Source organism: Podarcis gaigeae (genome assembly GCF_964106915.1).
Source record: "Podarcis gaigeae genome assembly, chromosome: 16".
Classification (NCBI taxonomy): Eukaryota; Metazoa; Chordata; class Lepidosauria; order Squamata; family Lacertidae; genus Podarcis; species Podarcis gaigeae.
Genome location: NC_139693.1, coordinates 23,795,536 through 23,808,348, shown reverse-complemented (window position 1 = coordinate 23,808,348; position 12,813 = coordinate 23,795,536). Strand labels below are relative to the sequence as shown.

Here is a 12,813-nt window from a genome sequence, read left to right as displayed (position 1 = left end):
GACTGTCTCCAGCTTTCGGCTGGCACGGTGCCAACAGCTGTTGAGATCTGGTTGCTGTGGCGATGGCCGTCCACATGTGTTCTGGAAGGCCGGCCGGCTGTGCCACATGTGCAAAAGATCTCTTGAGCCAGTTGCAAAATAATTGCGGCCGGCTTGCTGCCTCATCTCCAGCCCGTTTGGCAGATTAGACCCCGGAGCGTGACGAGGGATTTTGGACGTTAATTTCTCCTGCGCTGCTGAAGATGTTTCTGTCAATGGGGCTATATAAATAGTAACACCCCCCACCCCACCCGTGCTCCAATTCTCAGCATCTGCTGGTCTCCCAAAAACATTTCATAACGGATCGGCTGCAGGAGGAATTAATGTGTCCTCATCTGCTTGGAAGTGACATGGAGCGACATGCACATTCAGAATTTATTTTTTTTGGGGGGGTGACTCTCTGGCTTGGCAGGGGGGTGGATGAGAAATGGTGTCCATCTAGAAGTGCCGCAGCTCAAAGCTGGCGTAGTGCGGCAGACTTTTTTGGATGTGGGATGCTGGGCTGGAATCCTTGCCTCCGCCACAAAACCTGCGACGTGGCTTTGGGTGAGTTACCCATCTGTCAAAGTAAAACATTTGCAGCAGGCGTCGAAAGAGGGATATGAGACCTGTGTGTGCACAAACTTAAAAAAAGAGAAATATTCATTCAGGCCATGCATTCTTGCAAATCCAGGGACATTCTGCTCTCCCTCTGCATGATTTATGCACATTAAACACATTTACACAAAGTTAATAAAAGAAAACGAATAAATGTTCTCATTTGCACAACTTATTCTACGGCGTTTACCATTTGGCTCAATGGATTCAGGTTTCGGTCATTAGAGGGACAAGGGAGGTGTCCGTCCCACCCTACCACCCCCCCCCCCTCCCTGGCTTCTGAGATTTTGGCAGGCGTTGCCCAGGGCAGGCTTAAGACTAGAAACTTGATTTTAAAAAGAGACAGAGGGGAAGCTGATGACAGGTCGGGCGTTGCATTTTGGATAACCCAACATGGCAGGCGGTCACCATAGATCGGAGCGGAGTTTGATCTGCATTTAAAGGGCACTCACAACTCAAACACTCCAGAGTGTCTGTCAGAACTGTGTGCATGTGTGCATGAGGTGAGGAATGAGTCCAGAGGCCCTTGGTACTTGTGTCGAACCCAAGCAAAGTTATCCTGCTATATACAGTGGTACCTCGGGTTACATACACTTCAGGTTACAGACTCCGCTAACCCAGAAATATTACCTCGGATTAAGAACTTTGCTTCAGGATGAGAACAGAAATCGTTCAGCGGTGGAAGTAGGAAGCCCTATTAGCTAAAGTGGTGCTTCAGGTTAAGAACAGTTTCAGGTTAAGAATGGACCTCTGGAACGAATTAAGTACTTAACCTGAGGTACCACTGTATTTACATTTTACAAGCTGCCATGGGAGAGTTTTGCTCTGCAAGGTGGCATCTGAAGGGCTTTTGAACAAAACAAGCAAGCCTCTTTGGGACTGTCCCACGTCAGAACACCTGGAGTGGGGAGGCCCCATGTCAGAATTGTGAAACGCTTGACACCGCCTCCCTGCCTGTAGAAATCTAGCATGTGGCAGGGAGCAGTTCTAAACCCAGCGCCACCTCTCTGCTTGTAGAAAGCTAGCATATGACGGGCGGCAGTTCCACCCTGGCCCCCTCTTCCCTGAGAATTGTGGCGAGGCACTTCTGCTGGAGAACAAGCAGTCAGGAAGACTCGGCTAATCCATCAAGGGCAGCTTTTGGAAATGGACTCCCTGGACCTATTACAGCTTGTCCATTTTCTGCCCTCGCCTCCATGTTGGCTTCATTCCCTGTGTTATGCTGCTGATGCTTTTTGTAGTTGCTTTGGCTGGGCCAGAGCCTCTTCTCTCTGCACTTTAGCACAAGAGGTTAGTTTCTTCCCCGGCCGGTTGGTTCATCTCAGCTCCTTGCATCTCTTTTCTGGCTTCTCTTAGAAAAGCGAGAGGCAGGCTAAACCAGCCTTTCTCAACCTGGTGCCCTCCCAATCTTTTAGGCAAGGGGTAGGCCAAGATTTTCAGCTGACTGTCTGCCAACTTCCTGGCCCTCCCCTCCGCCACTGTTGGGTTCCCCTCCCCAAGGTCAAAAAGGAGTAGTCTTCTACATTGGCTCCCAGTACATTTCCAAGCACAATTCAGAATGTTGGTGCTGACCTTTAAAGCCCTAAATGACCGCGGCCCAGTCAGTATACCTGAAGGAGCATCTCCACCTCCATCGTTCAGCCCAGACATTGAGGTCCAGCTCTGAGGGCCTTCTGGCAGTTCCATCACTGTGAGAAGTGAGGTTACCTGGGCCTTAGGCTGCTGACCCCTGGACTAGACCATGTGAAAATGAACATAATATTTTAGCTCCAGTTCTTTCATTTTCAGCTTCGTATTCTTGCTTTTGAAATAAAGCACACCTAGACATTCCGTTGTGGCACCCATAACCTAGGTTTAAGGTGCCATTTAACGCCTAATTTGTCCTTGATGCCCCTCAAGGGGTCCCTCCCAATGTTTCAATTCTATGATGGTATGATCTCAACTATATTGCTTGTTCCAGAAGGCAAGAAGGAGAAACATGCATGGTGGAAATGGAAAAAGTATTCATTATGGAGTAAGGCAGAGGTTTTTCCACTGGAGTCGCCAACGTTTGGCGCCCAAAAAATCTCCACGCAGTCGCCATTGGATCTGCGCCTGTAGCAAAACGAGCCTGGGGAATTTTAAACACTGCCCAGATGTTGTCGGACTACAACTCCCATCATCCCTGGTGAGCTCAGCCAGTGCACAGGGATTGTGGTATTCAAAGTCCGACGACACCCAGGGTTGAAGACTTGACTGGCAGCGGTTCTCCAGAGTTTCCTTCCCAGTCCTACCTGCAGATGCCAGGGATTGAACCTGGGACCTTCTGCAAGCAGAGCAGGAGCTCTGCCCATGAGCTACATATTTCCCTTTAACACCTAGGAGAGCAGGAAGCTGACTCATACCAAGAAATGCCATAAGTCTTATCGAACTCAATGTTGTCTGCAAAACCAGAGGCAGGGAATCTTCTTAGGCCCAGAGAGTCAGATCTTTATCTGTGGGACTACCCCCCTGCCATTTGCCTGATGATGTGAGTCACCGCAGTGGCCCATCTAGCTCAGTGTTGTCAACACTGACTGGCAGCAGCTCTCCAGGGTTTGAGGCAGGGTCTATCTCTCTCTCTCCCCCGCTTCAGCCTTGCCTGGGGATGCCAAGGATTGAACCTAGGAACTTATGTGTGCAAACTACTGAGTTTTGGCACTTCCTTAACACACAAGAAGGCTGGAAACTAACTCATACTATACCCACCCAGCTCAGTATTCCCTTCACTGACTGGCAGCAGCTTTCCAGGGTTTTGGATATGAGATGTTCTCCAATCCTATTTTGAGATGCTGAGGATTGTAGCTGAGCCATTTTGCGTGCAAAGCAGACGGTCTACCGCTGACCTTGTGCTATACAGATCCAGGCTACTGGTCCATCTCGCTCAGCTTTCTCTACACTGGCGGGCAGTGGCTTCCTAGGGGTTCAGGAGGGGTCTTGTCCCAGCCTTACCTGCTGGGGACTGAACCTGGGACCTTCTGCATGCAAAGCAGGTGCTCTGTTGTCGAGCTATGGCTCTTCAGCTTAAATGGCTCTGCTCTCAAATAAAACTGCTAACAGATGTTGTGTCAGAGGTCTCTGTCCTTGCTTTCAGGAGCCCAACCAAATGTGGAAAAGTTGCAGTCATTTTTGCTGTTTTTCCTAAGTGCAGGAAAAATCCACTTTTCCGCTCCCCCCTCCCCCCACCCCTTTCAGCAAGAGAGCTATTCTATACAGGCTTGTAAAATTCCACGCATTAAATTTTGTTCCATCGAGGGAAAATAAAAGCTCATACTCTTCCCCGTCCACCGCCTTTTTAAAAGCCATTTATTTACCTCTTTTCAGAATCATTAACTCACTTTTCCCAGGGATCACAGTGGCTCAGAAAACCAGAAAAACAGATTATTCATGGTTGAAGGTGGATAATCCCTGGAAGATAAGACTAGGATAAAACACTGTGAATGGTCATTGTGGCAGCTTTGAGGCTGGTCACTCTAACACTGCCTGAAATAAATACACACTGCATTCAGCATTAGCTCAGTGTAGACCCATCACAACTAATAGGCATGACTAAGTTAGACCCATTGAATTCAATGGATCTACTCTGAAAGCAACCCTTCAGACTTCTGTCTGGCCCTCAGGAGCTCAGCCTACTTCGTACCCTCCTCCAAAGTTTTTGCCTAGCTGGAATGTGCCGAAAGAGTCTGACAGTGCCTCTTGCTTTTCTGGATACAGAGGGGATCGTAGGAACATAGCCTCTTTGCACAGAGGTCAAATAAATATCCATTGGGATGTGGCCCCCAGAAGCTTTCTCTGAAGGCAATGTGGCCCTCGGGCAGAAAATGGCTTTGCCCCCCCTTGATTAAGGGGGAGTGTCTTGCTGCCCCTAGAAAGGAAGGGAAGGGGCATCCCTCAGCCTCGGGGCCACTCTAGTAAGAGACCTGATCCGTAGGAACAGGAGAGGCTAACTTGTGCCAAATCATTGGTCCATCTGGCTCAGTATTGTCAACACTGACCGGCAGCAGCTCTTTCCTAGGCCTACCTGGAGTGCTGGGGGGAGTTGCAGGTCAACATATCTGGAGAAGGCTGTGCCTGGGTTTACTGCATTTGCCTTGCTGTTTTTGATACGTCTCCCCGAGCCGAGAGGGCATAAATCACTGCATCTGGGAGCAGCTTTTGGCCCAGGACATCACCTCCTGCATCACCTCCTCCGGCTACAGACAGGGTGGGCCCCTTCCTTGTTTTGAACTGGTTGCCAAGGCGGGAGGCCCAAACATCCCCCAACTTTCAGTCTGTGGCTAGATGTGCTTTCACCAACAGTCTGCAAGCATGGGTGGGGGCAGTTGCAGTTATTCTCCCTGGTTCCTTCAGGGCCATAGACATGCTGGCTAGGGGCTGGTTTATTAGGGTCCCCAAGGGCCACCTTATCCAACCCCCCAGCAATGCAGGAATCGCAACTGGAAAAGGAGACTGCCCCCGTTTGACCCTCACTGCAATCCTGCGAGGTAAGCTTTGGCACAGGGACTTGAATGAACTTTATTTTGTTGTGGGCTGCAAAGGATCAGCGTGTTGGAATGTTTGCGATGGGTTGGTTGCTAATCAATGACTTTTCTTTTTTTCCTCCACCCCCTCTTTCCCCTCCCCCTGTAGGTAAGAGAGATCCTGGGCCATTGTACCTGCCCATCCCAATTCCCCATGGTCAAAGTCTCAGAGGGTAAATATAAAGTGGGAGACTCCAACGCCCTGATCTTTGTTCGAGTAAGATCTTCTACAAATACATCTCTTTCCTTCCCCTCCTAGTTTTCCTGTCCCCTCCCTCCCCCCCAAAAAAGAATAATCTCTCTTCCGGGCTCTAAACCAGTGGTTCACAAATTGGGGTGCACCACCACCTAGAGGGCTGTGGGATTACCTATCATGGTGCTAAGAGGCAAGGGGGCAGCAGATGTGGGAGGGGGGGGGTCTGGAGGTGTAAATGACTATCAGACTTTGAAAAGCCCTGGATCAAGCCCGTCAAATTTGTTAAATTAATTAAACCACAGAGTTTTAATTGGATTTTGAATAAAACGTGCAACTAATTGTTACTGTTTCGGAGTTCATTGTGTTATTATCTTCCGTAGTGGGATGTACAAACCACTATCCTGAATAATGCATTTTGTAGGGTAGGGAGCACCGGGGATGAGTTTATGGAACCAAGGGGGGGCAGCCTCCCCTTCCCCCCCAAAAAAAAACCAGTTTGGGGACCACTGCTCTAGACTCCATGAGATCAGATTATTATTACTATTATCATTGATTACATCTATCGGTAGCTTTATACAGTGGTACCTTGGGTTACATACACTTCAAGTTACAGACGCTTCAGGTTACAGACTCCGCTAACCCAGAAATAGTACCTCGGGTTAAGAACTTTGCTCCAGGATGAGAACAGAAATCGCACGATGGTGGCACGGCAGCAGCAGGAGGCCCCATTAGCTAAAGTAGTGCTTCAGGTTAAGAACAGTTTCAGGTTAAGAACAGACCTCCGGAATGAATTAAGTACTTAATCCCGAGGTACCACTGTACAAAGAAAAAGCGTCACGAGTACAATGAGGAAAATTTAATACAGTGAGCAAGGCAAAATCCCTTAGATGCTCATCTAGTGATGTATAAGGGCAGAGTGTTACCTGCCTTGTTACGAAACAAGCACCCTCCTAGGGGGCAATTAAATCATAGAATTGGAAGCTTCTCTGAGGGTCATCTGGCCAGCCCCCTGCTATGCGGGAATCTCAGCTAAAGCATCCATGATAGATGGCCACCCAACCTCTGCTTGAGGAATGCAAAAGACCTGATTGAAGGAAATGGTCTTAGCTTGGGACCTCAAGCCTGGCAAGGATGGTGCCATGCCCATCTTCCTGGAAAACACCCCTGAACAGACCTGTTCTCATGTCTCCCTCCCAACCCTGTTCCAGCAGTTCACTTTGGGTCGGGTGCAAGGACCTCTGATGGACACCAAAGGGTCTGGGCTGTTTTATATTGGAGAGCCGGTCCTTGATGTTCTTTTAGTAATTTAAGAGCAATAATCTAAATCAGTGTTTCCCAATTAGGGTTCTGCAGAATGCACCCAGGGGGGCCCCACCCCTTGCCTCCCCTCCCCCAAGTAAATTTTTGCAATTTTGTGGCAATATCACAAAATTTATGGTCTGTTTTGGCACACCCTGATTTTTCAATACGTTGGCCAAAATCGGTTTTGAAATCACACTGCCATAATGTTTTTGACTTGGTGGTATGCAGCGATATAAGCAGGGCGGGCATGGGCAATTTCAAGGCACCGCCGATGACGCTGCCGATCTGAGCTGCCTTCCCTGATGCTGAGGGGAAACAGGGCAGCTGATCGCCCTCAATTCAAGGCACCATGGCACTGCTTTCCCCTGGCACTGAGGCGGAGCAGCTTTTCTCAGTCAGCAGGAAAGCAGCCGCCGCCACAGTGGGCATTCATCTTTGCTGGTTGCCAGCGCTGGCTGCCCCACTGACGGTGTCTTGATGGCACCCCACATCACATCCCACTCAAACCATTCGGTGAAGATGACTCCGCTTCCTCTCCTCCCTCTATCCCCCGGATCTCTACAGCTGCCCCATCCCTCATCCCCACGCCTGATCTCCAATTCCAGACATTGTGATATATCTGAATATCACGATGTTTAGCTGCTGATATATGGGACACGGGTGGCGCTGTGGGTTAAACCAGAGAGCCCAGCACTTGCCGATCAGAAGGTCGGCGGTTCGAATCCCCGTGACGGGGTGAACTCCTGTTGCTCAGTCCCTGCTCCTGCCAAACTAGCAGTTCGAAAGCACGTCAAAGTGCAAGTAGATAAATAGTTACCACTCCGGCGGGAAGGGAAACGGTGTTCTCCAGAAACGGCTTAGTCATGCTGGCCACATGACCTGGAAGCTGTACGCCGGCTCCCTTGGCCAATAAAGCGAGATGAGCGCCGCAACCCCAGAGTTGGCCACGACTGGATCTAATAGTCAGGGGTCCCTTTACCTTTACCTTTATATATCACACTGTTGAAAACCAGATATCGCTCAGCCTTGGTCTGTTTTTTAGTACAGTCGTACCTTGGATCCCAAACACCTTGGTACTCATCCGTTTTGGGTCCCGAACACCGCAAACCCGAAAGTGAGTGTTCCGGTTTGCGAGCATTCTTTGGAAGGCGAACATATGACGCAGCTTCCGAATGGCTGTAGGAGGTTCCTGCAGCCAATCAGAAGCCATGCCTTGGTTATCGAACGTTTTTGGAAGTTGAACGGACTTCCGGAACGGATTCTGTTCGACAACCAATGTACGACTGCATACCTAAAATCCTTTGCTTATTAGGGGCTTCTCCCGCATTTTGTTCAAAAAATTTGCTTTGCAGAGGTATCAAAATTTGCAAAAGTAGGGGGTTCCATGCCTTGGCTTCTGAAAAACAGGTGGTCCTCAGTAATTAGCTAATTGGGAACCACTGATCTAAAACACAATTACACCTGCTGCACCCCACCTAGCAATCTCCTCTCTTGCCTTTCCATGTTAGGACGCACCCTATTGATCCCACGGGCAAAACCTGCTCACCTGATGTGGGGTTTTTTTGGGTTGCCCACACAGGTGCTGAGGAACCACGTGATGGTGCGGGTCGGCGGGGGCTGGGACACCCTGGAACACTACCTGGACAAGCACGATCCGTGCCGCTGCGCCTCTTTCTGTGAGTATGGAGGACTCCGGTGACTTGTACTGACCTTTTCCAAGCAATCTGCACAAAAGTCTGATCTGGGACGCTTTAACAACACCTCTGCACAGGACCACAGAGTGGTACCCTGTGTGTGTGTATTGGCATGAGTTGGTACTACAAAGATCCTCAGCATCACTAGATGTCAGGCGGCAGAGGAACCAGCTCCCACAGCAGGTTGCCAGGAGCAGATAAGGCAAAGAAAAGAACCTGTCGTTTGCCCCCACAGAGCTGCAGTTCCCAGCGCACTTAACAAGCCATACTTCCCAGGATTCTTGAAAGCTGCGAGCTTTCAGTGTGTGTGTGTGTGTGTGTGTGTACATCATGAAACACCCAGCAGAGCTTTCCAAGGCAGTGATGCTTCTGAATACAGTGGTACCTCGGTTCTCAAACTTAATCCGTTCCAGAAGTCAGTTGCAAAACCAAAGCGTTCCAAAACCAAGGCGCGCTTTCCCATAGAAAGTAATGCAAAACAGATTAATCCGTTCCAGGCTTTCAGAAACAACCCCTAAAACAGCAATTTAACATGAATTTTACTATCTACTACAATTTTACCATTGATCCATAAAATGAAAGCAATAATCAATGTACTGTACTATAAAATAAATAAGATTGTATAAATAAGATTATTTATTGTAGATGATAAAAATTAACATTTTTTCCTTACCTGCACTGATGATAGTCATTGTTTGGATGGGGGTGCTTTTATCCATTTCTGCAGTCACACAGTTAATCAGTAGCTGAACTGGGATCCACACAGTCACAAAAACAAAAACTGAAAAAGCCTCAAAAACAAAAGCACAAAATAAATAGAGGGAACAAAAGCACCAAACTTCATCCGTTCCGGAAGTCCATTTAACTTCTGAAATGTTCGAAAACCAAGGCGCAGCTTCTGATTGGTGCAGGTGCCCTGGAAACAATTGCCAACAACTGCATCCGACTTCTGAAAAACATTCGAAAACCGGAACATTTACTTCTGGGTTTCTGGCATTTGAGAACCAAGGCGTTTGAGAACCAAAGTACCACTGTACCAGTCCCTGGAAACCATGGAGGAGGGACAGAGTGCTCTTGTACCTGGATCCTGCTCTGGGCTTCTGATTGGCCACTGTGAGGAGAGGGTGACAGGCTGGATGGGCCATGGGCCTGATCCAGCAGAAAGGCTCTTCTGATGTTTTTACAGAACTTCCAGGTGCAGAGGCAGTCTAACTTGGTTCTTTGGGGCCTTTGGCCGCTGTGAGGAAATGATGGCGGACTAGATCTATCAGCAGCCTCATTCTGCAGGCTGCTTTTTTTATGCCATCTTGGGGAACGTGTTTGCACATAAAGATAAGCCCAGATTTCTGGCTCTTTCCCAATTGGGAACCTGCCTTGGCACGATCCTTGGAGGGACTGCCATTGTTTACAAAGGCCATCCCTTGGTCTCCTGCATTGTAGCCTCAGCAAGTCATGCTGTGAGCCTTCTGTTTTCTTTCCCAGGAAACTGACCCCATAGCAGCTGACTCTGAGTCTTCCTGTTGTTCAGGGAAGCGGAGAGCATGAAACGATATTAACCTCAAAACGGCTACATAATCAAGCCTGGGAACTTTCGACTTCTGAAGGTGGGGGTTTGCTGCATTCCCACAGTGCCCCCTTGTGGCTCGTGGCCATCATAGCTTCCTTCCACTTGGGCTCATTGCGCTATGCACAAAACAGTGACCTGGAGTTACCCTGCTTGCTGTTTTTTCTCTCTGCCTCCTGATTGGCTTGGATTCTGAGCCTTGCAACCCTATGGGCTAGAAACTTGACTTTAATTTTTTTTTTTTTAAAAAAACAGACATTCCACAATGTTCAGTTGAAAGTACATCAGCCCAACTATAAAGGTAAAGGGACCCCTGACCATTAGGTCCAGTTGTGGCCAACTCTGGGGTTGCGGCACTCATCTCGCTTTATTGGCCAAGGGAGCCGGCGTACAGCTTCCGGGTCATGTAGCAAGCATGACTAAGCCGCTACTGGCGAACCAGAGCAGCGCACGGAAACGCCGTTTACCTTCTTGCTGGAGTGGTACCTATTTATCTACTTGCACTTTGACGTGCTTTTGAACTGCTAGGTGGGCAGGAGCAGGGACTGAGCAATGGGAGCTCAACCCATTGCAGGGATTCTAACCTCCGACCTTCTGATCGGCAAGCTCTGTAGGCTCTGTAGTTTAACCCACAGCGCCACCCGCGTCCCTCAGTCCAACTATATATATTGGGATAAATACCTAGTGGAAGGACAGCTTGTTATCTCCCCAGTAGCATTGGTGCATAAGCTTGTGTTGCAGATGAGACAAAGGAATGGAGCAATGAGGGGTTGGGCTAGGGAGAGTCTGGTGAGACAGCCTTGTAGATCAATTAGCAAAATCTGCTAGCCCACAAGGATGTGCACACAGTGGCGTAGCGTGGGTTGTCAGCACCCGGGGCAAGGCAAGTAATTTGTGCCCCCTAACCCCTGGATTTTAGCACTCGAATGTGAGCGCACCCCCCAGATGTTGCGGCCGGCCCCCCTGCACCCCCCCACGCTACGCCATTGGGGCTGGGGGCGAGTGAAGGAACCAAGGACCCCCCCTTAAGGCTCAGCAGGAATTTATTAAATTTATTATTTGCGGAGCCCCCGCGGGCCGAGGCAGCCGAAGCCCCCTCCCCTCGGGCGCCCCCCCCGCCCTCTCCTCTCTTTGGGCACTCCGAGGCGCTCCAGATCCGGGCTTGGCGAGCGCCTCTCCTCCCCCCAGCCTGGTCCGGGGGCTTCCAGCCGCGCTCCGTCCTCGCCCGCCGCCCCCGCCCCCCCCCGCGGCTGAGGCTTGCACTGAGAGCCGGAGCCAGCGGCGCCCCCTTCCGTCGGGAGACCCTCGCCCGCCCGCCAGCTTCCTCTCGGAGGGTTTGGCTCCTCCCTCCCAGTCGGCAGAAGCAGCCGCCGCCTGTGGCTGGGCCGAGGGGATGGCGGCGGCGGGGGGGTGTGGAGGCTGCCCGTGCCCGGCCAGGCGTTGGTGGCGGCGGCGGCGCTGCTGCAGCGGCTGCTCCTCCTGCGAGCAGTGAGTGGAGCGCAGCCGTGGCGGCGGCGGGCGCGCGCGCGCTAGGGCGCAAGGCTGGCGGTGGCGGCGGGGAGCCCGGCGGAGGAAGGAACTTGTCCCTTCCCTCTGGACTCGCGCCCCCCCAGATGTTGCGCCCGGTGCGGCCGGCACCCCTGGCACCCCCCACGCTACGCCACTGTGTGCACAGCTGACATTAGCCGTTTGTGAGCTTTGAGAAACAAAGGTTTGCGCTCTAGGTAGCTGGGTAATATCAGAGAACTGTAGAGTTACAAGGGACCTTAAGTTTCATCTAGTCCAAACCCCTACAATGCAGGAATCACAGCTAAAGAATCCCTGGCAGAGATTTGTATTAAATTTGTTTTAATGTGGCTGATTTGGTAAAAAATATATATGGGGGGAAAATCAATAAAAATGATTTTAGAATCCCTGACAGATCCTTGCTTGCAACCACAGAGCAGGGGAAGCTAACTTAGGAGACACAGCCAGAAATAAGTCCCCCCCCCCCCCCCCGTTAACAAGGTTCACCAAATATTGGCTTTGCTAACCAGCCAGCCATTATTTGTCACCCCACCCTGTGTCCACTGAGAGTTTGGGAGAGGGTCTTCCCTCATTGGTTCAGGGTGAGAAGAAGGTAAGAAACTATAGAGTCCTCCTGGTGCTTGGCTGGGGCAATTTCTCTTCTATACTTGCTTGAAAACCGCAATGGACATGAGGTAGAGAACTCACTCGCCACAGGTCTGGGAGAACTCGCCCCAGGCGATGTGGCTGTTGGGATGCATCCAAGGAAATCGGGGCAATTGGCAGGCCGGCAGCTGGATCCAGCCCACTGACCAGCAGCCGGGCGACCTCCAGTCCTTGGATCAGCATGTACCATATTTTTCGCTCTATTAGACGCACCGGACCATAAGACGCACCTAGTTTTTAGGGGAGCAAAACAAGAAATAAGAAAGCAACGCAAAGCCTCCTGGCTTCAGCGAAAGCAAGCCTCCTGGCTTTCCCCCCACCTCCCGCAAGAGCCGTGTGCTCTTTAAAGGGAGCGTGGCTCTTGGGGGGTTTTCTGTCCCTTTCCCCACCTCCCGCAAAAGCTGGGGATAGTGGCGCGAAGCCTCCACACGGCAGCGGGATGAAGGCTCCCCGCTGCCCTGCATTCACTCCGTAAGACACACACACATTTCCCCTTACTTTTTAGGAGGGGAAAAGTGCGTCTTATAGAGTGAAAAATACGGTAACTGCGACTCGAGCCTCAGAAACCTTTAGAAACTGAGCACGCAAGCCAGCAGAGAAAATAACTCTCCACAACAGAAGGGCGGATAGAGGCTGTGTAAAGCAGATTTACAGGCATTTTATTCAGCATCAGGACAAAGGGAAAAACATGTCTTCTCTCCTTCGTGTCCA

General features: G+C 50.5%; 1 protein-coding gene across 1 annotated transcript in view; it reads left to right on the top strand.

Annotated features, from left to right (window-relative positions):
• Positions 1-12,813, top strand: part of GAS2L1 (growth arrest specific 2 like 1) — a 50,593-nt gene that overhangs the window by 31,465 nt on the left and 6,315 nt on the right. The window contains exons 3-4 of the mRNA XM_083717080.1: positions 5,284-5,391; positions 8,252-8,348. Coding sequence (XP_083573206.1) covers positions 5,284-5,391; positions 8,252-8,348 — 205 coding nt within the window. The remainder of the gene's footprint in view (positions 1-5,283; positions 5,392-8,251; positions 8,349-12,813) is intronic.